General features: G+C 43.6%; 1 protein-coding gene across 3 annotated transcripts in view; it reads right to left on the bottom strand.

Annotated features, from left to right (window-relative positions):
- samd4b (sterile alpha motif domain containing 4B) overlaps positions 1-23,566 on the bottom strand; it is a 93,495-nt gene extending 69,929 nt beyond the window's left edge. For 2 of the 3 annotated variants that reach the window (XM_080218290.1, XM_080218292.1), the window contains exons 1-2: positions 23,440-23,566; positions 7,227-7,768 (exon numbers count right to left, since the gene is read on the bottom strand). In XM_080218290.1, coding sequence (XP_080074416.1) covers positions 7,227-7,422 — 196 coding nt within the window. In that variant the 5' untranslated portion in view covers positions 7,423-7,768; positions 23,440-23,566. The remainder of the gene's footprint in view (positions 1-7,226; positions 7,769-23,439) is intronic. The other variant, XM_080218291.1, reaches the window with a different exon arrangement.
- Positions 23,567-23,790: the final 224 nt, after the last annotated feature.

Genomic DNA, 23,790 nt, shown 5'->3' with positions numbered 1-23,790 from the left:
AAGGTGGGGAAGGAGAGCATGAACTCAAAACCTTTTGATATAGTGCTACCAACACAACCCAAAACCAAGCATCTCTTTTCAGATGTGATTGAAATTGATTAGTACGGTGCCCAGTAAATGGCATAGTGCCACAGTGGTTAGCGCTGCTGCCTCACAACAACATCAGGGACCCAAGTACAATTCGGCCTTGAGCGACTCTGTGGAACATGTTCATAGAATCCCTACAGTGCAGAAGGAAGCCATTCTGCCCATCGAGACTGCACTGACCACAATCCCACCCAGGCCCTATCCCCATAACCTCATGCATTTACCCTAGCTAGTCTCTCTGACACTAAAGGGCAATTTAGCATGGCCAACCTACCCTGCACATCTTTGGACTGTGGGAGGAAATTGGAGCACCTGGAGGAATCCCACACAGATGTGGGGAGACTGTGCAAACTCCATACAGACAGTGACCCAAAACAGGAATCGAACCCAGGTCCCTTGCTCTGTGAGGCAGCACTGCTAACCACTATGCCACGTTCTCCCCGTATTTGTGTGGGTTTCCTCCAGGTGCTCCGATCTCCTCCCACCCTCCAAAGATGTGCAGGTTGGATGGATTAGCCATGCTGTATTGCCCCTTAGTGTCCCAAGATGTATGACTAGGGGGAATTAGGGGGTGGGATGCTCTGTTGGAGATTCAGTGCAGACTCGATGGGCAAAATGGTCTCCTTCTGCACCGAATGGATTCTATGACTGACCGAATCTCAAAACAGCTCTCAGTTACAAATTCCTTCTGGCAATTGGAATACTGAATGAGAATACTTAACCCCTACTCCATATAATTCCCCTGTTCCATGTATTGTGATATTTCTTTAAGGCCTGGGAAGTGATGTGCTGAATTCTAGAATGGTGTACTGTTTAAATCTGCAAATTTTGCCACTTTTTTTGGGGGTGGCAGGGGAGGAGAAAATAACCCCAAAATGATCATTTGAGTAAAAGATTGGCAAAACATTTACAGTTAAAATTGACATACACAACAAACTCCATCCTCTCACCCAGACCATCCCTTTCTTGCAGCCTATCCTTCCCATGGCACCCCTCTCATGAATCTACATGGAGCAAAACACATTTGTGCGTTCAGAGGTAATAGAGGTCAGACTGGTTGAATACAGTGCTGGGAGAAGATATCTTAGGGACTTTTAGTACAAAAAAATCCATGACAGTAAAGAAATTATTGCTGAGTGTTCAAACAGGTGAAAGCTGAAAAGCAGATCTGAAAGTCATTTGAATATACTAGACCAACAGGAATACTAAATTTCAGTTACTGTCCAGGAACCTGACAGCAACCTCTTCGTACAGCAAAGCAATGTTTCATTTTTAATTTAAACTTCCAGTGCACTCTTCACATCAATGTCAGACAGGACATTAAAATTATTTATAACCAAAGCCAACATTGCATGGGTTGTTTTAGTACTTATAGCTGTGACACATCAGAGACGGCAGGCTCAAATTAGTGTCACTAAATGTTCAATACTGAGCACAAACTTCAAGTTTCTTCCCATACACAGAGCCAAGCAACAAAAAAAAATAACAACTGAACAGATTTCTGGGATACAGAAGCAAAATATTGCAAACGCTGGTAATTTATAAGAGCAGGAAATGCTGGATCTATTCAGGGTCAGGCAGTATCCATGGAGAAAGAAACAGATTTAACATTTCATGACAATGACCTTTTATCAGAATTGGAAGAGAACAAAGAACAGTACAGCACAGGAACAGGCCCTTTGGCCCTCCAAGGCTGCGCCAACACATGATACCTTTCTAAACTAAACTCTTGAAGCTTCATGGTCCATATCTCTTTATTCTCTACCAATTCATGCATCTGCCAACATGTCTCTTAAACATTGCTAACATATCTGCTTCTGCCACATCCTCTGGCAGCGTATTCCAGACTTACCACCCTCTGTTTAAAAAAAACCTGCCTCTCATCTCCTTTAAACTCCCCCCACCCCTTACCTTAAACCTATGTCCCTGAATAATTGACATTTCTACCCTGGGAAAAAGACTTGCTTATCCATTCTATTTCACTGTTGTAAACTATCAGGTCGCCCCCTCAGCCCCCAGTGTTCAAGTGAAAACAAACCAAGTTAGTCCAATCTTCCCTCAGCTAATACCGTCCAAACCAGGCAACACCCTGGTAAACCTTTTCTGTAACTTCTCCAAAGTCTCTACATCTTTCTAGTAGTGTGGTAACCAAAACAGTATTCCAATTGTGACATAACTAAAGTTCTCTACAGCTGCAACATGACTTGCCAATTTTTATACTCTATGCTCTGACCAATTAAGGCAAGCATGCCATACACCTTCTTGACCACTTTATCTACTCGTGTTGCCATTTTCAGGGAATTGTGGACCTGTATGCCTAAATCCCTCCGTATGTTAATGTTTCTAAGGGTTCTGCAATTTACTGTATACTTCCCTCCTGCATTAGACCTTCCAAAATGTATTATCTCATTTGTCTAGATTAAATTCTTCTGCCATTTCTCCACCCTGTATCTTCTGGCAAGCCTCACTATCCACAACACCCCCACTAATCTCTGTGTTGTCCACAAACTTACTGATCAGACCACTTATATATATGATTCGGGAGGAAAATGTATGACAAACAACAAGGGTCCCAGCATTGATCCTGGTGAGCGCCACCGATCAGATAAAAATTCCTTCCACCATTATTCTCAGTCTTCCGTATCTACCTTAGTTAGAAATGTAATAGCTTTGAAGACGAAAGGTGGGAGCTTGGGAAGAAAACCAGAAGGGAGGAGCTGTGACAGGGTGAAAAACAGAAGAGGTTAAATGATGAAAGGGTTGGTGATGTAAGCCCAAAAGGAATGGTAACGGAATAAGAAAACTGTCTAGAAGAGTTGTTAAATGGCAGAATGGGTGAATAGCTGCCACCTGTAAACAAAACCAAGACAGGAAAAACAAGAGGAACTCCAAAATGTACAAAACAAAAAGGAAACTATACAGGGTCGAGATTACTGTTCGAAATTGTTGGAATTCCATGTTGAGTCCAGAAGTCTGTAGCATGCCCAATTGAAAGGTCAAGTACTGTTACTCGAACTTGTATTGAATTTCATTGGAACACTGCAAGAAGCCAAAGAAAGCCACCAGCTAGAGTAAGGTGGAGAATTAAAATGACAAGTCACCCAGAAACTCAAGGTCATGTTTGAGAATGGAATAGAGGTGTTCTTAAAAGCAAAAAAAAGGGGGAATGTCGGAAGGGGAACAAGTGTTTGGTGGTGGGGTCAAGTTGGAGTTGTCGGAAATGACGGAAGATGATCTGTTGAATAGGGAGGCTGGTAGGATGGAACGTGAGATAGCCTGATTTCTGGGATATTGTTCCAATCCAGAACATCAGGTAGGTTAGAGAAAAATGCGGATTAAAACACTCCTTCCTCATACTCTGGTACTAGTTCACACAAAATGCCCTCAAGGCAGTAATCTACTCTATCAGCTAATCAAATTCTACCCAGGCTGCTTTCTTATTTATCAATAGTACTATGGCTAATTATCCTTCAAACTGCCCTTTTAGAATTCCAATAAGTTGCTGCACATACACCACATATTTTTCACTAAGCATCAGTCTGAGTATTGCGCATCTAACATCTTTACAGTTTATTTGCTAGTGTCACAAGACTTACATTCACACTGCAACGAAGGTACTGTGAAAATCCCCTAGTCGCCACACTCTTGCGCTTGTTCGGGTATACTGAGAGAGAATTTAGCATGGCCCATGCACCTAACCAGCACTTCTTTTGGACTGTGGGAGGCAACCAGAGCACCCAGAGGAAACCTATGCAAACATGGGGAGAACATACAGACTCCACATAGACAGAGACTCAAACTGGGAATTGAACCCGGGTCCCTGCAGCTGTGAGACAGCCGTGCTAACCACTGTGCCACCGTGCTGCCCCCTCGTCAAACGGTGGCTGCCTTGAGAGGTGGATAGACTAGACCAGACAATCACTTCACTGGATCATCTAATCCATCATCATTTCGATGGCTGAGAACAATGGAAGTCCGGTGCTGCCTGATGAAATATTCTCTGACGGAAAACAGAATTTACCCTTAAAATTAGAGTGAAACTGGGTCTTGCAAACCATAGCTGGGAGTGGTCAGAATAGCAGATTATTCTGTCTACACTTCAATCTGGTCTTTCAGCTATTTTATAGAATAATCTATTCTTACAATAACATTGCCTAAACCTCTTCCTCCTTTAACTCTAGGAAGTTTAAAAGTGCAAAACGGCAACGTCTCACATTTTGATGTGTGTTTTCAATGCCAAGGCATACAAAGCTATGGCTACAATGTCACTGGTAGACAAGGTTAAGGAGCTGAAAACAGTGTCCATTTTAACAATCAGGTCAAAACTGGCTACACTATAGAACAAGTGCAGAAGACGGCCGTTTGGTCCATCAAGTTTGCAGTGACTCACCATCTTACCCAGGCCCACCCCTCTGTCCTATCTCCACAGCATCTACAGTGCAGAAGGCAGCCATTTGGCCCATCAAGCCTGCACTGGCAAGTCCCATCCAGGTCCCATTCCCTCAACCCCACATAGTTACACTGGCACTGAGGGGCAATTTATCATGGCCAAATCAACCTAACCCATATACTTTTGGACTGTGGGAGGAAACTGAAGCTACTGGAGGAAACCCACGCAGACACAGGGAGAACATGCAAACTCCACAGTGACATTTTGCATCTTCAGTTTAAAAACTGTGTTTTGTTTTTCCCAAAAGCAAGTTGCCAGTCCAAATAAGCCATGTTTCAGTCAGACCTGTTGTCCATTTTGCATTGTAATCACAATATTAATAACTGATATTTCACTGAGGGCTCTAGTAAATCAGATATTATTGGGTAACTTTTGGAAGTTGCATTGCACAAGCTAAAACTAGTTATCACAGGGAGATGGGCGCTTTCCTGAAATTGTCAGTGGAGTTTAGATGCATTACTTCATAAAAAAAGTGTAGATTTATAATATAAGCATATTCAAATGTTTAAATAACAATGCATCCTTCATTTACATATTCACATGGGGTTTCTATCATGCTTTGCTGATTTTATTTGTGAACGTATCATATTGTACTATAGACGGTGGCATGTTGGCACAGTGATTAGCACTGCTGCCTCAGCGCCAGAGACCCAGGCTTGATTCCGGCTTTAGGTCACTGTGGAGTTTGCATGTCTTCCCCATATCTGTGTGGGATTCCTCCAGCTGCTCCGGTTTCCTCCCACAGTCCAAAAATACATGGGTTAGGTTGATTGGCCATGATAAATTGCATTTTAGCATCAGTGTAAATATGTGGGGTTGAGGGGATGGGACTATTGCCAGTGCAGGCTTGATGGGCCAAATGGCCTCCTTCTGCACAGCAGATTCTATAGAGATAGGACAGAGAGGTGAGCCTGAGTAAGATGGTGAGTGACTGCAGACTCGATGGACAAAACGGCCTTCTTCTGCACTGGTTGTATAATGTAGCCAGTTTTTACTTGACTGTTAAAATGGGCGCTGTTTTCAACCCCTTAACCTGGTCTACCAGAGACGTTGTGGCCAATGTGCAGTTGGCCTATAGCTTTGTATGCCTTGGCATTGAAAAAACACAAAATGTGAGAGATTGCTAAATTGCACTTCTAAACTTCCTAGATTTAGTGGAGGAAGAGGTTTACATAGGTAAGGAGCTTCTTAATTTTAAAATCCCTGGAAGTATGAGTTAGAGAAAAAGACAAGGGATAAATCGCTTCAAACTGTTGGAAGGGGAGGATGCATTTGTTGGGGGGTGGGAGGGTGCAGCATCACATTGATTTTTAAGGGAAATTCTGTTTTCCTTTCTTTGCTTCCAGGGAACATTTAATCAGGCTGTTCTGGACTTCCGTTGTTTTGAGTTATCAAAATAAGAATAAAATGGATGATCCAGAGGAGATTGCTGGTCTGGTCTATCCATCTCTCATTGCAGCTGCAGTCTGACATGATGATAGACATTATTCACTACTGCTGCTCAGTCACAAATGTGTGTCAACTCTCTATTTAATGTGCTCCATAAAGTTATTACTGCTGTGTATTAGGCATCCAACGTTAACAACACACAATGAATCCACTACTCAATGCAGAATCTGTTGTCTGAAATCTCCATTTTGCAAATACTAAACAGCATATTTGACTTCTTCAGTTGTCTGCCCAAAGGCAGGTCTGATCCTCATTGTTCCACCTGCATCACAGGGAGGGCAAACAGACAGGTCATAAATACACAAGCACCAACCTGATCCACACCAGCTGCCCAGCCAATTGAATGATGGCAGAGGTTCCAGTTTTCTTGCCAGCCTATGGGCTGATCAGCAATCTCTCCCACTTTGGATGGATTTACAAGCTGACATCCAACCTGAGGAGCCACATCATGAACATACCTTCATTGGCCATCAAGACCAAGGGTCTTGGAACCTGGAAATTCTGGATCAGAGGCAAGGAGACAAACCCTCTGCACCACAAGATCATTTTCCACTACAGATACTGTAAAGTCAAGGTGTACCAACACTAAATTTTAGCTCCAAAAGCTCAGCTGGGTAAATGCACTAATGATGTGGGTATGCCGGCGTTGGACTGGCGTAAACACAGTAAAAAGTCTGACAACACCAGGTTTTAGTCCAACCTATTTATTACCTATTATCAACCTATTATCAAATAAATAGGTTGGACTAAAACCTGGTGCTGTCAGACTTTTTACTGTGTAAATGCACTAAGCCAGTCATCAGGACAAGAACGTCCCAGGTTTGATTAACAGAATGAGTTAGGCTAGATAGCTCTCCAGTCAACGATCCGTCGGAACTTGGCAATCAGTCCTCACATCCTTGGGGCAGAGCAGCTTCCAAGGCCAACTGTCGCCCAGGTTAAAGTCCAACAGGTTTAGTTGGTATCATGAGCTTTCGGAGTGCAGCTCCTTCATCAGGTGAGCAGTGCTCCAAAAGCTCGTGATACCAAACAAGCCTGTTGGACTTTAACCTGGGCATTGTGAAACTTCTCACTGAATCCTACCCCAGTCCCAATGCCAGCACCTCCACATCATGACTGTCATCCAATAATCCCAGCTGCAAAATGCAAGGGCGCAAAGCACCCAACTCTCATTAAAACAACATTTTTAATTGTTATAAACTTTGTAGAATTAAGGCCCAGGCTGGGTGGACAGACTCACCAGCATCATTGGCTTCTCCCTCTAATATGTGGATGTCAGTGCAGTCGGCCAGCGAATGCTCTAAGCAGATCTGAAGGAAACGAGCTTGGGTCCGACTGACCCTCTTCAACAGGGATAACAGGGCTACTGTCTGCTCACACTCATTCCATCCTTTGAACCACCCAGCTAACACGCCAACTTGATCCCGAAACATCATGATCGCAAGCCTGCACGATTATCTGTCTCTCTCTTTCCCTCGAGGCTCCAACACTATAGAAGAGTGTCACATGTTTCCAGCTTGCGTAGTAAGATTATCGACTTTGTAAGAGCCGGTGTCTTTTCTGTCCAAACATTTTTGGGTGATACAATTATTTCCTTTCCCTCCTCCACCAACACCCCCCCTCCCCCCCACTGTCTCCAGATACAACAGTCCAGGAGAAATCACTGTCAACACCAACAACTGAATGGAGAAACAACTTCAAGCAACTTCTGACAATCGATCATTGAATGTTCAGCCCTTGCTTATTTTCCTTCCTTCTTGCGGTTAGGGTTTCATGTCGTCACTGTTTAAAACAAAAAAAAGTATTAAAATATGGAAATACAAATACACATTCCTGAGCAGACTTGTGTGCCAATTTTCTACAATTCTCTTTTTATCCCTTCTCCTTGGCCACAGACTGTGGCTGGGCATTGCGTTCTCAGGTCTCTGCCGAAACTGGTCTGAGTAAGCCACAGAGCAATAAATTGAGAATTACTCTCTTTCTCCAAGCGTTGCAACTAAAATTTGAAACCAATGAAGTGAGAACACTTGGATCTGTCCCTCTAACATTGCTGTTGATTGTCTCTCATGCTTTCCCTTGCCCACCCATTTCCTACATATGCCCAGTTTATTAAACATTAAATGCAGGACATCCTCAGTAGATCAGGGAGCATCTGTGAAGAGATAAACAAAGTCAAGAAGAAGTCAAAGGCTGACCATGTGACGATAAAAGTGACAGATTTGCAGAATTTCAGTCAACCCACACAAGGTTCCAGTGCTGGGTCAGTTTAATTCGCTACCTTTCACTCAAGCTGAACCTCTATTCTCAGCCTCCTAAATTTAACTTTTTAAGATTAAGTTTGTTTATTAGCGTCAGAAGTAGACTTACATCAACACTGCAATGAAGTTACTATGAAAATCTCCTAGTCGCCACACTCCGATGACTTCGGGTACACTGAGGGAGATTTTAGCATGGCCAATGCACTCAAGTAGCATGTCTTTCAGACTGTGGGAGGAAATCGAGCACCCGGGTGAAACCCACACAGACACAGGGAGAAGGTGCAGACTCCGCCAGGAATCAAACCAGGATCCCTGGCACTGAGGCAGCAGTACTAACCATGTGCCACCATGCCCTGACCACAGTGCCATCATGCCACCCTATAGCATCCCAATGATGTTCAATGCAAATCAGGAAAACACCTTGCTTTTTATTAAACAATTTAAGAGACTTCTGGACTATGACTCTTTTGCAGATGCACCAAAGAAAGCATCCTTTCTGGTTGTATCACAGATTGGTATGGACTCCTGCTCTGCCCAAGACTGCAAGAAACTACAAAAGGTTGTGAACGTAGCCCAAACCATCACACAAACCAGCCTCACATCCATTGATTCCGCCTACACTTACCACTGTCTTGGGAAAAGCAGCCAGCATAATTAAGGACGCCAAGCACCCCGGACATTCTCTCTTCCGCCTTCTTTCTTTGGGAAGGATACAAAAGTCTGAGGTCATGTACCAACCGACTCAAGAACAGCTTCTTCCCTGCTGCTGTCAGACTTTTGAATGGATTTAACCTTGCATTAAGTTGACTTTTCTGTGCACCCTAGCTATGGCTGTAACACTACATTCTGCACTCTCTCCTTTCCTCCTCTGTGAACGATATGTTTTGTCTGTATAGCATGCAAGAAACAATACTTTTCACTATGTTAATACATGTGACAATAAGAAATCAAAAACACTGAATTTGACAATTTCACTGAAACTTGTGCCCCCTTTTTTCCCCTCTGCAGCTTTTGCCTTTTCACACAGTAGTGAAGATCTTTAACAAAAACGTGCATTGTCTAATTTTTGTAAATAGATGTTTATCATAGCTCTAGACACAACTTCTGTTTCTTTACTTACTGTGCTTTACCACGCGCTTTAAGCCTTGCACCACCTACCCCTTTTCTCATTTAATTTTTCCAGTTTAAAAATCCATCACAATCTTTCCCTTTTGTTCTTTTCCTGCCCACCTTCCCCCCCTTCCTTATTTAAGACTTACTACATTTCTAACTTTTCTCAGTCGAGGTGAAAGGTCATCGCTCTGAAATGTCTCTTTCCACAGATGCAGCCTGACACGAGAACACGAGGAGGAGGAGCAGGGGTAGGTCATTCGGCCCATCGAGGCTGCTCTGCCATTCAATATGATCATGGCTAACCTTGGGCTTCAACTTCATTTTGCCGCCTGCTCCCCACATTCCTTCATTCCCTGAGACACCAAAAGTCTGTCTATCCCAGCCTTAAAATGTCTTCAACCATCCACAACCCTCTGGAGGCAGAGGAATTCCAAAAATTCACATCCCTTTTAAGTTAAATAATTTCTCCTCATTTCAGTCTTAAATGGTCAGTCAGTCCCTTATCCTAAGACCATGTGTTTTATACTCCCTGACTACTGAAAACAATCTCTTGGCATCTACCTGTCAAACCCCATCAGAATTTTATAGGTTTCAGTGAAATCATCCCTCATTCTTCTAAAAATCAAAGAATACCAGTCCCATTTAGTTAGCATATCATAGGACAACTCTTTCATCCAAGTATAGTCTTCCCTCAATGTGGAGACCAAAACTGCGCAAACTATTCCAGATGTGGTCTCACCAAAACTGTCTCACTGTGTCGAGTATAGGGCTAACGGGAGGACTTTGAATAGTGTGGATGAACAGAGGGATCTAGGTGTGTGTGTACATAGATCCCTGAAAGTTGGGAATCAAGTAGATAAGGTTGTTAAGAAGGCGTACGGTGTCTTGGCGTTTATTGGTAGGGGGATTGAATTTAGGAGTCGCAGTGTAATGTTGCAACTGTACACTACTCTAGTGTGGCCGCACTTGGAGTACTGTGTGCAGTTCTGGTCCCCGCATTACAAGAAGGATGTGGAGGCGTTGGAGAGGGTGCAGAGGAGGTTTACTAGGATGTTGCCTGGTATGGTAGGGAGGTCCTATGAGGAGAGACTGAGGGATTTAGGGTTGTTTTCGTTGGAAAGAAGGCGGCTAAGAGGGGATCTTATTGAAACATATAAGATGATTAGAGGTTTAGATAGGGTGGATAGTGATAGCCTTTTTCCTCGGATGGAGAAAGCTAGCACGAGGGGACATGGCTTTAAATTAAGGGGGGGTAGCTACAGGACGGATGTCAGGGGTAGGTTCTTTACCCAGCGGGTGGTGAGGGATTGGAATGCCCTGCCTGCTGCAGTTGTAAATGCGTCTAGTTTGGGGGCGTTTAAGAGATCTCTGGATAGGTTTATGGACGAAAAGGGATTGGTATAGGCTAGTGGGTCATTGTTTTTGTAACTGGTCGGCGCAACATCGTGGGCCGAAGGGCCTGTTCTGCGCTGTAATGTTCTATGTTCTATGTTCTAAAACCCTGTACGACTGCAGCAAGACTCCTTTATTCTTGTAATCTAATTTTCTTGCAATAAAGGCTAACATGTCATTAGCCTTCCTAATTGTTTGTTGCATCTACATGCCAACTTTCGGCATTCCTCATACAAGCGCACCCAAGTCACTTTGAAACCAAAAGAGAAAATACTGGAAAATCTCAGTAGGTCTGGCAGCATCTGTAAGGAGAGAAAAGAGCTGACGTTTTGAGTCCAGGTGACCCTTTGTCAAAGGTGGCACAGTGGTTAGTACTGCTTCCTCAGTGCCAGGGACCTAGGTTCAATTCCCAGCTTGGGTCACTGTCTGTGTGGAGTTTGCACGTTCTCCCTGTATCTGTGTGGGTTTCCTCCAGTTTCCTCCCACAGTCCAAAGGGGTGTAGGTTAGGTGGATTGGCCATGCCAAATTTCACCCAGTGTCAGAGGGATTTGCAGGGTAATTATATGGGGTTATGGGGATAGGGCCTGGTGGATTGTTGTTGGTGCAGGTTCAGTGGGCTGAATGTCCTCCTTCTGCACTGTAGGGATTCTATGAAAGGGTCACCTGGACTCAAAACATCAGCTCTTTTCTCTCCAAGTCTCTTTGGACATCAACACTTACAAGTTTTACACCTTTCAAAAGATATTCTGCTTTTCTATTCAAAGGATCAAAGTGAATAACCTCACACTTCCCTACATTACACTCCATCTGCCACCTTGTTGCCCACTCACTGATGTGCTGAATATTTCCAGCACTTTTTGTTTATTTCAGATTTTCAGAACCCACCGTATTTTGTTTTTATAAATCCTAGCACTGCACTTGGTATAGCCCTGCATCAAAACAGCAGGTATGTGGAGAATTGTGGGCACAAATTCATAGTTCATCACCTGGATGTCCACAGGTGCAGTCCTATTTCACTATACCACTGATACTTATAGAAATGTCAATGTGACTTTTCACACATTTGTAAAAAAATTTCACTAACAAAAAGTATATTGTCCAATTCTTGTAAATTGTAATTATGTACAACATTAAAAAATCAATAATATTCAAATGGGAGAAATCTGGAGGTACAGTGGTTAGCACTGCTGCCTCAGCACCGGGTATCCGGGTTCAATTCCAGCCTGGGTGGGTGACTGTGTGGAATTTCCACATTTTCTCCATGTCTGCATGGGTTTCATTCCACAGTCAAAGGTGTGTAGGTTAGGTAGACTGGCCAAGCTAAATTATCCCTTGGTCTGAAGATGTGTAGATTAAGGGAATTAGTGGGGTAACTATGTGGAGATAAGCCTGGGTAAGAGTCAGAGGTTTACAGCATGGAAACAGGCCCTTCAGCCCAACTTGTCCACGTTGCTTTTTTTTTAAAAAGTCTCTAAGCTAGTCCTAATTGCCCACATTTAGCACATATCTCTCTATATCCATCTTACCCATGTAACTGTCTAAATGTTTTTTAAAAGACAAAATTGTACCCTCCTCTACTACTGCTTCTGGCAGCTTGTTCCAGACACTCATTCACCACCCTCTGCGTGAAGAAACTGCTTCTCTGGACACTTTTGTATCTCTCCCTTCTCACTGTAAACCTTTGCCCTATAATTTTAGACTCCCTTACCTTTGGGAAAAGATATTGACTACCTGCCTTGTCTATGCCCCTCATTAGTTTATAGGCTTCTATAAGATCACCCCTCAGCCTACTACACTCCAGGGAAAAAAGTCCCAGTCTATCCAACCTCTCCTTTTAACTCAAACCATCAAATCCCGGTAGCATCCTAAATCTTTTCTGCACTCTTTCTAGTTAATTAATATCCTTTCTATACTAGGGTGAGCAGAACTATACACAGTATTCCAAACATGGCCTTACCAATGTCTTGTACAACTTCAACAAGACATCCTAATTCCTGTATTCAATGTTCTGACCAATTAAACCAAGCATGCTGAATGCCTTCTTCATCACTCTGTCCACCTGTCACTCCACTTTCAAGGAGCTATGAACATGTACCCCTAGATCTCTTTGTTCTGTAACTCTCCCCAACACCCTATCATTAACTGATTAAGTCCTGCCCTGGTTCAATCTACCAAAATGTATCACCTCCCATTTATCTAAATTAAACTCTATCTGCCATTTGTCATCTGGTGCAGACTTGATAGGCCAAATGGTTTCCTTCTGCATTATAAGGATTCTATGATTCTGATATGGTTTAAAACTTATACCAACGATTTCCTTCTATAACAAAATTCTCACTGCACCCAGGACACCAGAAAAACTAAGAAAAGGATTCAATGAGAATAGGAAAAATGTCTGTTGTGGGGAGATGGTGGTTAGGTTTGTGTTGAAGGAAACACCACAGGACTTGGAAAACCTGTAAAACAGTGCCCAAAAAAATCTTGCATTCAAAGGTTACCAGATATAACAAAATGCACCTACAAAAATTCCTCCCTAGAAACAAGTTAATCAGCTGTGTAGATACTGAGACTGGCATATCAATAACTCTGAATAACTGAGTTAACAAGCTTTAGAAGCATGCATTGAAGACAGACTTCTTGCTCAAGAATCTGAGCTCCCTTTGAGCAATGAACTCAGTGAATTGTCCCTGAATGCATGCACACAACTGCCAATTAATAGACAGAATTCTTCCATGAAACAATATTTTTTCACCCACCCTACCTCACTCCCACCCCGTCTCCAGCCCCATCTGGAGCAGTTAATAAGCCAAAAGTTAACTTCCATCAGCATATGACATCATTCCTTCAGCCACTTACATCTGGCATTCATTAACATTCAAAGAGTACTCAGTGCTGGCGCACACTGGATACAGAGAGAGAAATCTGTATAAAATCACATTGCAAATCACTTGACCACAGTGCTGCCTTGAAAGAAACAACTTTCACCGATCGGAGGCCTGACTGTGCGGAGAAAACACCCATATCTCACTGCAATTAGGGCTTCCACGTGTATCTTAAAGCAGATTAAAACTAAAAAATCCACAATAGTTCAGCTGGTTAAGCTAGCAAGCCAAGAGCTACACTGAGCAAAAGATTCAAAGTTGGATCCTTGGTCTTGGCCGAGCTACAGGTCACAATCTGAGCACTGTGCTATGATTGGTTCTGTCGTCCAAGGGAGCACGATGGCAGGAGACAGGATAAAGATGGGAAGTCAAGTTTTCCACTCCTGACTATGACCCTTCTGGCAAGATAGGATTGGGCTCCTACCGTCAAAACAACCTACTGGAACTCACTATGCAGGGTAATACATGAAGCAGAGCAACTTAGAGAAGATATTGGAAAAATATCTTGCACCAGTGCAACAGGAACATACTGAAGGAGGGATGAAATTAGATTGAGACAGTATGGAAAAGCTTCAATGCAACCTTCAGATTTCAGTCATACATAGAAAGGGAATGTCCAAAATCACTTGAGTATGCTTCCCCCTGGTCAATTTAACATAGAACACAGAACACTACAGCACAAACAGGCCCTTCGGCCCACAAGTTGCACCGATCACATCAATGCCTACCAATTCATAGACCTATCTATAACCCCCAATCCCATTAAATCCCATATACTCATCCAGAAGTCTTTTAGAAGACCCCAGCGAGTTCGCCTCCGCCACCACTGACGGCAGCCGATTCCATTCACTCACCACCCTCTGACTGAAAAACTTACCCCTATCATCACTTCTGTACTTGCTTCCCTGCACCTTAAATCTGTGTCCTCTCGTAGCAACCATTTCAACCCGGGGAAATAGCCTCTGAGAATCCACCCTTATCTACTTCTCTCAACATTTTATAAACCTCTATCAGGTTGCCTCTCAACCTATGCCTCTCCAGGGAGAAGAGTCCCAGCTCCCTCAACCTATCTTCATAAGGCATGCCTCCCAATCCAGGCAACATCCTTGTAAATCTCCTCTGCACCCTTTCAATAGCTTCCACGTCCTTCCTATAGTGAGGCGACCAGAACTGCGCACAGTACTCCAAGTGGGGCCTGACAAGGGTCTTATAAAGTTGCAGCATTACCTCCCGACTCCTAAACTCAATCCCTCGATTAATGAAGGCCAGTACACCATACGCCTTCTTGACCACATCCTCCACCTGCGAGGCCGATTTAAGAGTCCTGTGGACCCGGACCCCAAGATCCTTCTGCTCTTCAATACTGCTAAGACTCCTGCCCTTGATAGTGTACTCGTTCATCCCAGTGGTCCTGCCAAAATGGACCACTACACATTTATCCGCGTTGAAGTCCATTTGCCACTTCTCCGCCCAGTCTTGCATCCTATTTATGTCCTGCTGCAACTTCTGACATCCTTCCAGACCATCCACAACATCACCGACCTTCGTGTCATCGGCGAACTTACTAACCCATCCCTCCACTTCCTCATCTAGGTCATTTATGAAAATGACAAACAGCAAGGGTCCTAGAACAGATCCCTGGGGCACTCCACTGGTGACCGACCTCCATGCAGAAAAAAAATTTACAAATAGAATTTAAAGAAACTCCAAGGCTTGCAACATTCATGAACGTCAGGATGTTTTGCAAAATTGGCTGTATGGTCTTCTTTCTAAACTGAAATTGGAATTCAGCAAGGAAACCATGCAGAGACTTCAACTAGTGTATATACACACACAAAATCCATTGTCCTTGTTTCAGACTGGCAAGGCACCAAGGGCAGCATGGCAGCAGTGATTAAGGTGGCACAGTGGTTAGTACTGTCACCTCAGTGCCAGCGACCAGGGTTCAATTCCAGCCTTGGGTCACTGTCTGTGTGGAGTTTGCACACTCCCTCCGGGTGCTCTCGTTTCCTCCCCCAGTCCAAAGATGTGCAGATTACGTTGACTGGGCATGCTAAATTATCCCTTAGAGTCAGGGGGAGCAGCAGGTAAATGGGGTTACGGGGATGGGATCTGGGTGGGATTGTAGTCAGTGCAGGCTCAATGGCCTCCTTCCGTACTGTAGAGATTCTATGAATGCTACCTAGGGACCTTCTAATGATGCACAGAACTACAACGTGAAGCTGAACTGTACTAAAAGGCAAAATTGACAATGACAGGGACCTGGAACAATGCTGTCTATTTGCCCTCTCAGCTAATGAACTGCGATAGGTGTTGAGAAGTTGGACTCATGGCAATAAACGCACAAGCATTTCTACAGAGATAACATAAAACAGAAAATACCAGCAACCTTGGTCTCAGCCTCAATGACAAGTAATTTCACAAGTATTTAACGCAAAATATTCCTAAAAGATCTCTACATGCTGCTATCTTGATAACTCAATGGGTAAGGAGATAATGGAGTATGATGCTAAATGGCAGATCACCTGTATGTTAAACTTTGGTCAGTGGGAAAACTAGGAAGAAGAACTATAACTGACTACAGAGACCATAAGCTAGGGAGAGAGAAAATTCCTAACTGTTCCTATTTCTGATTAGTATCTCCTGCTGGAAAATGCTCAGGCGGACATCAGGCGATGATAAGATTCGTTCTTCAAACTGGCGCTTGGGTGAGGGCAATGTAAGCTGGACCCATCTTCAGGAGGGGAGCATTGATCGTTAAATTCTTTTTACTGAAAGACAAATCCCCCATTCCATTATCCATAAAAAAGATCAAATCGGGACTTACAGAATATATAAATCATCACTGGATACTTATAATTACTCGCTTTATATAGCATCTTTAACATTTTAAAATTTCACAAAACACTGCAGGGAGGCATTATAAATGACACTGAGCCACATACAGGGATAGAAAGGCAGAAGACTAAGAGCGCAATCAAAGTTTGAAGTATCTTAAAGGAAGAGGCAAAGAAATATAGGGAAGGAATTGTAGAGTTTAGGGTCTCAACAGCTAAAGGCATGATTACCAATGGTGCTGCAATTATAACTGGGTTGCCATATTGATGGAGTACGGAGATCTAGGCTAGTTGCAGGGCTGAATGCAATTACAGGGAGAGGGAGGAAAAGACCAGACAGGAATTTGATGATTGAGGCATGGATCGATCAGGAGCTAATGCAAATCAGCGAGTATGAGAAGATATGGGACTTGGTGCAAGTTAGGACATATGCAACAGCGTTTAGAATGACCTCAAGTTGGTAGAGGGTAGCAGCCAGAAATGCACTGGAATAGTTAAGTGTGAAGATAATAAATACACAAATGGGAATTTCAGTAGCAGTCAAGAAATAGGAGTAGGAGACCATAAAGATAATTGAGCCAGCTCCACAAATAAGCTATGGCCAAAGTTAAGCAACGTTTCAGAGCTAGAAATAAGCATTCTAGTAACGGATTAGGTGCACGGGAGGAAGCTCATCTCAGGGTCAGCTGTAACACTAAGATTACAAACAGTCCAGATCAGTCTCAGGCAGTTGTCAGGGTGAGGAATGGAGTCAATAGTTACGGAACAGAGTTTGCGACAGGGACTGAAGACAATAGCTTCAGTCTTCTCAATATCTGTCTGGGGAAAATTTCTACTTGCCCAAGAGTCAGCTAATTTGGCAACAGGCGGTGGTCAAGATAAGTGGAGAAAAGGCAGAGCTGGAGTATCAACGTACACATGGAAATTAGTGCCATGATTTTGCCATCAAGGATTGCACAAGTTTGAGAAACTGGGGATGGCCAACGTCGAATCCTTGAGAGACAATGCTGGAGTGAGGAATATTCCAATGGTCAAATAGCCTAATGTGCACCATCAATACTGACAAAGAATGGTCACTTGGACAACTTATCAGAAAGCTACTGGTGCTCATGAAAATGAAACCCTTCAATTTTCTCGAAGTAATTCGTTCTTAAACCAAAAAGGATCAAGCTAAAACAGAGCTCATCTCTGTTTTGCTCCTGTGAGGGGGAAGGAGTTCTCATCGGGATGTTCTTACACACTTCCTGGAAGCCAGCAAATAAAGTGTGGAAGCCCAAAATACTGCAGACATGAAAATCTGAAACAAATAGAAGGTCACTCAGCACCAATGGAGAAGATAGAGAGGTTAATGTATAGGGTGCAAAATCCTCTTCAAAACAAAGTAAACAACACATCTAAAACAATAATTGATCTGTCCACTCTAGCTGCTGACTGACCTGTTGCTTTTCCAGCATTTTTGTTTTAAAGATAATAAAATATCCTGAGAAAAGCTGGTCAGTTACTTCCTTCAACTACATAAGGCTTCTGTCTAAAAAGTGGAGTGTGAGGAAGAAGCACTGAGTGGGCTAACCTAGGGATTAGTGCCGACATTCTGTCTGCTCCCAAAACATTACTTCAGGACACTGCAGAACACAGGGGCAAGGCTGCACATTTACAAAAGACACATCTTAAACAGGCTGTTGGGTAGTTCTCTATTCTGTGGCTGATTAACAACTGGAATGGGCTCAGATAAGGACTCTGGGCTCAAATCAGATACTACGATGGGAAGATGACAGTACTGGTGTACCGGGAGCACAAGAGTAGATGGGATGAGCATCACCTTCATCCAAATCAACCTCAAGTAAATGTCTGAAGCCCTAATTAGAAAAGGAAATTTCCTTGCCTCACTCCATTGCAGTCCCTTTTGCAGCTTCTCAAGCCTGGATTATTGCCCAAGGAACTCAGAGAAACCAAACCACAAGCAGTTTCTCACCATCAATGAGACCATTCACACACCAGTTGCCCAGTCCGTTCAGCTGCGGCGCTGTGGGTGGTCTGACTCTGAAGGTTGGTGGATTCAAATCCCACTCCAGACACTTTAGACCGTAATACAGACTGACACTTCCCATGGGGTACGAGGGTGACGCACTGAGGTACCACATTATGGGTAAGATGCTTTAGGTGAGAAGACGGATCAGTCCTCAACTTGATGTAAAAGATTCCATGGCACTATTTGACGAGACGAATTCTGGCCAATATTCACCTCGCAGCCAACATTATGACGATATTGTTCTTTGCGGCATATTTCTGTGCACAAATTGGCTGCCACACTCCCTATATTAAGAGTGACCACACTTCAAAAATACATCAAAGTATTTGTGGAGTGTGTTGAGGTTGTGAAAGGTGTTATATAAATGCAAGCGATTGTTTCTTCTATAACACAATTTACAAGCACAAACAACTTCTGGAATCTTGCCAAAATCCAGCCAAGACAGTTTGCTTTCACGAGACGTACTATCTTTCAGGACCAGCCCCACAACCGTTTCCGTATATGCTTTGCAGCAAGGGCCATTGGGATCATTATTGGGACAGAGACCCCAATTTTGGGGAGGCCGTGGCATCGTGGCATTGTCACTGGACTAGTAATCCAAGGACCCGGTTTCAAATGCCATCACGGCTGATGGTGAAATTTGAATTATAAGAAAAAAAATCTGGAATTTAAAGTCTAATGATGACCATGAAGCCACTGTTGATTGTCATAAAAACTCATCTGGTTCACTAATGCCTCTTCAGGGAATTCTTTTGGTTGTATCACAGTTTGACATGGCTCTTGCTCTGCCCAAGACCGCAAGGAACTACAAAAGGTTGTGAATGTAGCCCAATCCATCACACAAACCAGCCTCCCATCCATTGACTCTGTCTACACTTTCTGCTGCCTCGGCAAAACAGCCAGCATTATTAAGGACCCCACACACCCCGGACACACTCTCTTTCACCTTCTTCCATTGGGAAAAAGATACAAAAGTCTGAGGTCACGGACCAACCGACTCAAGAACAGCTTCTTCCCTGCTGCTGTCAGACTTTTGAATGGACTTACCTTGCATCAAGTTGATCTTTCTCTACACCCTAGCTATGACTATAACACTACCTTCTGCACACTCTCGTTTCCTTCTCTATGAATGGTATGCTTTGTCTGTATAACACGCAAGACGGATGTTAATACATGTGACAATAATAAATCAAAAAATAATAAAAGAAATCTGCCATCCTTACCTAGCCTGGCCTACATGTGACTGCTGTGTGGCTCACAAATGTGGTTGACTCTTAAAATATCCTCTGAAATGGAGGCCAGTCAGGGATGGATAAATAATGCTGGGCCCAGCCAGGGATGCTCACATCCCATAAATAAATTAAAGAAAAATCTTTTCCTTTCATATTTGTATATTCCTTTGACCCAGTGACTTTCAGCCCTCCTCTGCTATCACCACAGGTCAGAAATCAACCCAGTGATATTCAGATCCACATAACCTACCGCATGATATGAGCTGTGTGCTATGAATCATAGGGTACAGACTATCAGTGCCCTCACCCTTCACAGCTTTTAATCTATACAAAAACTTAACACTAAAAACTAATCCAGCTTCAAGGTACCTGTTGTATTTCTATATTCTGCTGTCATGTGACATTAACATACTTCCAAGCGACGCATCAGCCTTTAAATATCTCCTCATCTACAAATAACTCTGGGTAACTTTTAACTTTTCCGACAGTGTGACTGATATGTTCCATGAAGCAACAAAACAGGTCAGTTGTTACATTATTGCCCTGTTGTGCAACTAAGCCATACAGAAGCAGGAATGCCCCAAGGTCTTCTCTTGGCTGATCACAACAGTAATGGTGCCACAGCTAGCTTTCTCCCCACCCCACCCACCTCGCTGGAAGGGTAACACCGCTCATTGTCCCAGCAATCGCACCGCACCACTCCAACCAGGCCGAAACATGACTATAGTGAAGAAAAAAAATCAGGCTCATCACCCACCAGTGGAGCAGATGAAGTGATAAAGAATGGGCGAGGTACTGATAACGTACCTCAGGAACATGGGAAGAAAAGTTGGGGGGGTGAGGGCTGAGGAGTTGGAAAGGGATTTACACAGACAAAACTAAGTGTTGTAAGAAGCTTTTGATTTCACTATTGCGTTGAATCACAGTTAGCTACATGCTATTCTGCCAAAAAGCCCCACTCTCTTTTTCCATTTTGAGCCAATGAATATCTACTAACACCCATGCATTACTCGCATTTTTCCAGAAGGATCCGTTTTGGAATTATTGGCTGAGGTTCTCACCAAGGTGGAACAGTGGCAGTGGGCTGTTAAAATTCACTCTGCCACCCCCCAAGTTAGGGCAAGGAGACCAGTCAGAGATCCTGCTCCTGCTACGAATCAAGATACCTTTCACAGTTGAATAGCTGAGGGTAACTGCTTTGAAAGCTCACACAAGAGCAGAACAGGCGCTTGGCTGAAGTCAGAAACAGCATCTTAGAAGCAGAATGTGTGTGCAGCGTAGTGAATAAACTCATCAAGTAATAAACGTAAGACAAATTGCCCCGCCTGCTGTTGAAGAATAACGTTCCCCCCAAAACATAGGTTTAAGACTTTTAAGTTTATTTATTAGTGCCGCAAGTAGGCTTGCATTAACACTGCAATGAAGTTACTGTGAAAATCCCCCAATTGCCACACTCCGGTGCCTGTTCAGGTACACTGGGGGAGAATTCAGCACGGCCAATGCATCTAACCAGCAAGCCTTTTGGCCTGTGGGAGAAAACCCATGCAGACATGGGGAGAATGTGCAAACTCCACACTGATAGTGACCCAAGCCAGGAATTGGACCCAGGTCCCTGGCGCTGTGAGGCAGCATGCCACCCAAGTTCCTTCTCATGGGCAATGAATTTACGTCAAGTGAGTCTACACATCCAGAGAAAGGAGTGACTCAGCACAAATCCTTTAACTTAGAAAGTTGACCAAGACTGGGCACAGAACAGCTGGCGTGGTAAATAGTAAGTGACGGATCAGTCAAGCAGGAGATGCTCTGAGTAAGGTACGCTAGTCAATCAGGAGAGAGGGGGGTTCACTGTACATTTCAATCTGGGACTGCTTGGTGGCATCTGGTGCCCTAAAAAAAGCATCACCCATTATTAACCCTCACCTTGGCACAGACAAAAAAAATCATTTAAAGTCAATAAATATTCCAGCATCATTACAATGCTTAAAAGTATTTAGCACAACCGTAAAACTGAAGCATCAAAAATAACTGGCAAACAGCCTTTTACGGGGAGGACAAGTGTTCTCCCCATCAGTTCTAATTCGTTACTCCAGCAGGTAATAATGGGTGATAGCAACAGGTTGCACAGTGAGGCTACCACACAAAAATAAATTGCCTCAATAAATTTAATCCAGTTGTGCTTTCTTTTTAAACAAAATATATAAATCTAGCAGTCAGAAGTTTTCAACATCCATTAACCCTGACATTGAAACATGCTAAAACGTCCCAAACAAAATAAGTCAGTAGTCTAACCATAATTGGACAACTCATCTTGAATATATAACTTATATTGTTCATCGCACACTGGTGATGGAGACAAAAATGATCCTTGACACAATATAACCGATATTTATAACTTTTAGGTAAAGATTAATAGCAAGCTAGGCTGGCAGTGGACATGAAAACCACTCCGGACACAACACAACAGATATACTTATAACTTTAGCTTTTAGGTAAAGATTAATATTAGGCTGATGGGCACAAAAACCATTTTTGACACAACACAACTAATATACTTATAACTTTTAAGATTAACACTAGGCTGACGGTGGACACAAAAACCACTCTGGACACAACACAACTAATATATTTATAACGTTTAGGTAAGGATTAATGTTAGGCTGATGGCGGGCACAAAAACTGTTCTTGACACAACACAACTGGTATGTTATAACTTTTAAGTAAAGATTAACACTAGGCTGTGGTGGACTCGAAAACCACTCTGGACACAACATAACTGATATATTTATAACTTTTAGATAAGGATTAATACCAGGCTGACGGTGGGCACAAAAACTATTCTCCACACAACATAACTGATATATTTATAACTTTTAGGTAAAGATTAATAGTAGACTAGGCTGACGGCAGACACGAAAGCCATTCTTGACACAACACAACTGACTTATAGGTGGACACATCGACACGACACACTGGTGATTTACAAACATAAAAAGCAGGAGCTCTTTTGCAGAATGATCTGAAACCGGTGACTTGGACAAATTGAGCCAGATCATGAAATCTGCACAGTAAATGCTACACTGGTTGTCTATTTTGTGGCCAATTGACCAACATGCCTTCCTTTCCCTCCCATTCCAGAAGAGAGGAGAGAATTTGAAGATTAAAAAAAAGACAAGATATTTAACTAAAGATCATGACATTTCTATTTTAAAAGGGAAAGAAGGTGGGGGGGAATAGAAAGCAGAAGAAGGGAGCAGCTGTACCTACCCCAGTAGCTCAGGCTTCTCCCTCCATGAGGAGTCAGCGGGGAGGAGGTTTATTGGGGTTGGGTTTTTATATTTGGTGTGTGGGGAGTGGGAGATAAATTATTGAAGCAGCAGCTCCAGAGAGGGAGAGCCCACACACACACACACACACACACATATACTCTTTGACATGAAATGTTTATGGTTTTAATCCCCTCCCTTCCCAAACTCTAGACAAGAAATGGCCAACACCTCAGTCTCTCCCTCCCTCAGCCCGCCATGGAGGACAGTCTCCCTCCCTCTCTCAGGTGATGCGCGAGGCCTATTTCCCTCCGTCCCTCATTCCCTCCGTCCCTCCAAAGAGAGAAGGAAAGGTGGGAAAAAAATAAATGTCATCCAATCGACCCGGCTCCAGCCCCATTCGACAGCCCGTGCCCGATATTCAGTCAAAAATATCCATTATTTACCCGTCCGCCGTCGAATTTTCTCGATTTTTCCCTCCTCACCTGGGGTGCTGTGTGTTGGGGAGAGAGGATGAGGAGGGGGGGAGGGGGTTGATTGGTTCGCGGGCCCCGCTCGGGGGGGCGGATTTTTTTTTTAACAGCCGTCCCCTCCCCGCTCGCCACTAAACTTGGTGTGCCCGCCCGCCCCGCTCAGCTCATTGGCTGCTCCCGTTCCCCCCCCCCCCCCCCGCCGCCAGTTCATTGGTCACGTTCGGTTGTCCTGGGAGCTGACTGGAGGAGGGAGGGGGCGGGAAAAAAAAGCGTCAGGATGTGACGTCAACAGGACTCTTGGGGCCGGCGGAAATGAGGGGACGC

This window comes from Carcharhinus amblyrhynchos, unplaced genomic scaffold (genome assembly GCF_965287045.1).
Source record: "Carcharhinus amblyrhynchos unplaced genomic scaffold, sCarAmb.v2.hapA scaffold_37, whole genome shotgun sequence".
NCBI classification, from domain to species: Eukaryota; Metazoa; Chordata; class Chondrichthyes; order Carcharhiniformes; family Carcharhinidae; genus Carcharhinus; species Carcharhinus amblyrhynchos.
Note: the sequence above shows the minus strand (reverse complement) of the source record. Positions and strands in the feature narration are given on the sequence as shown.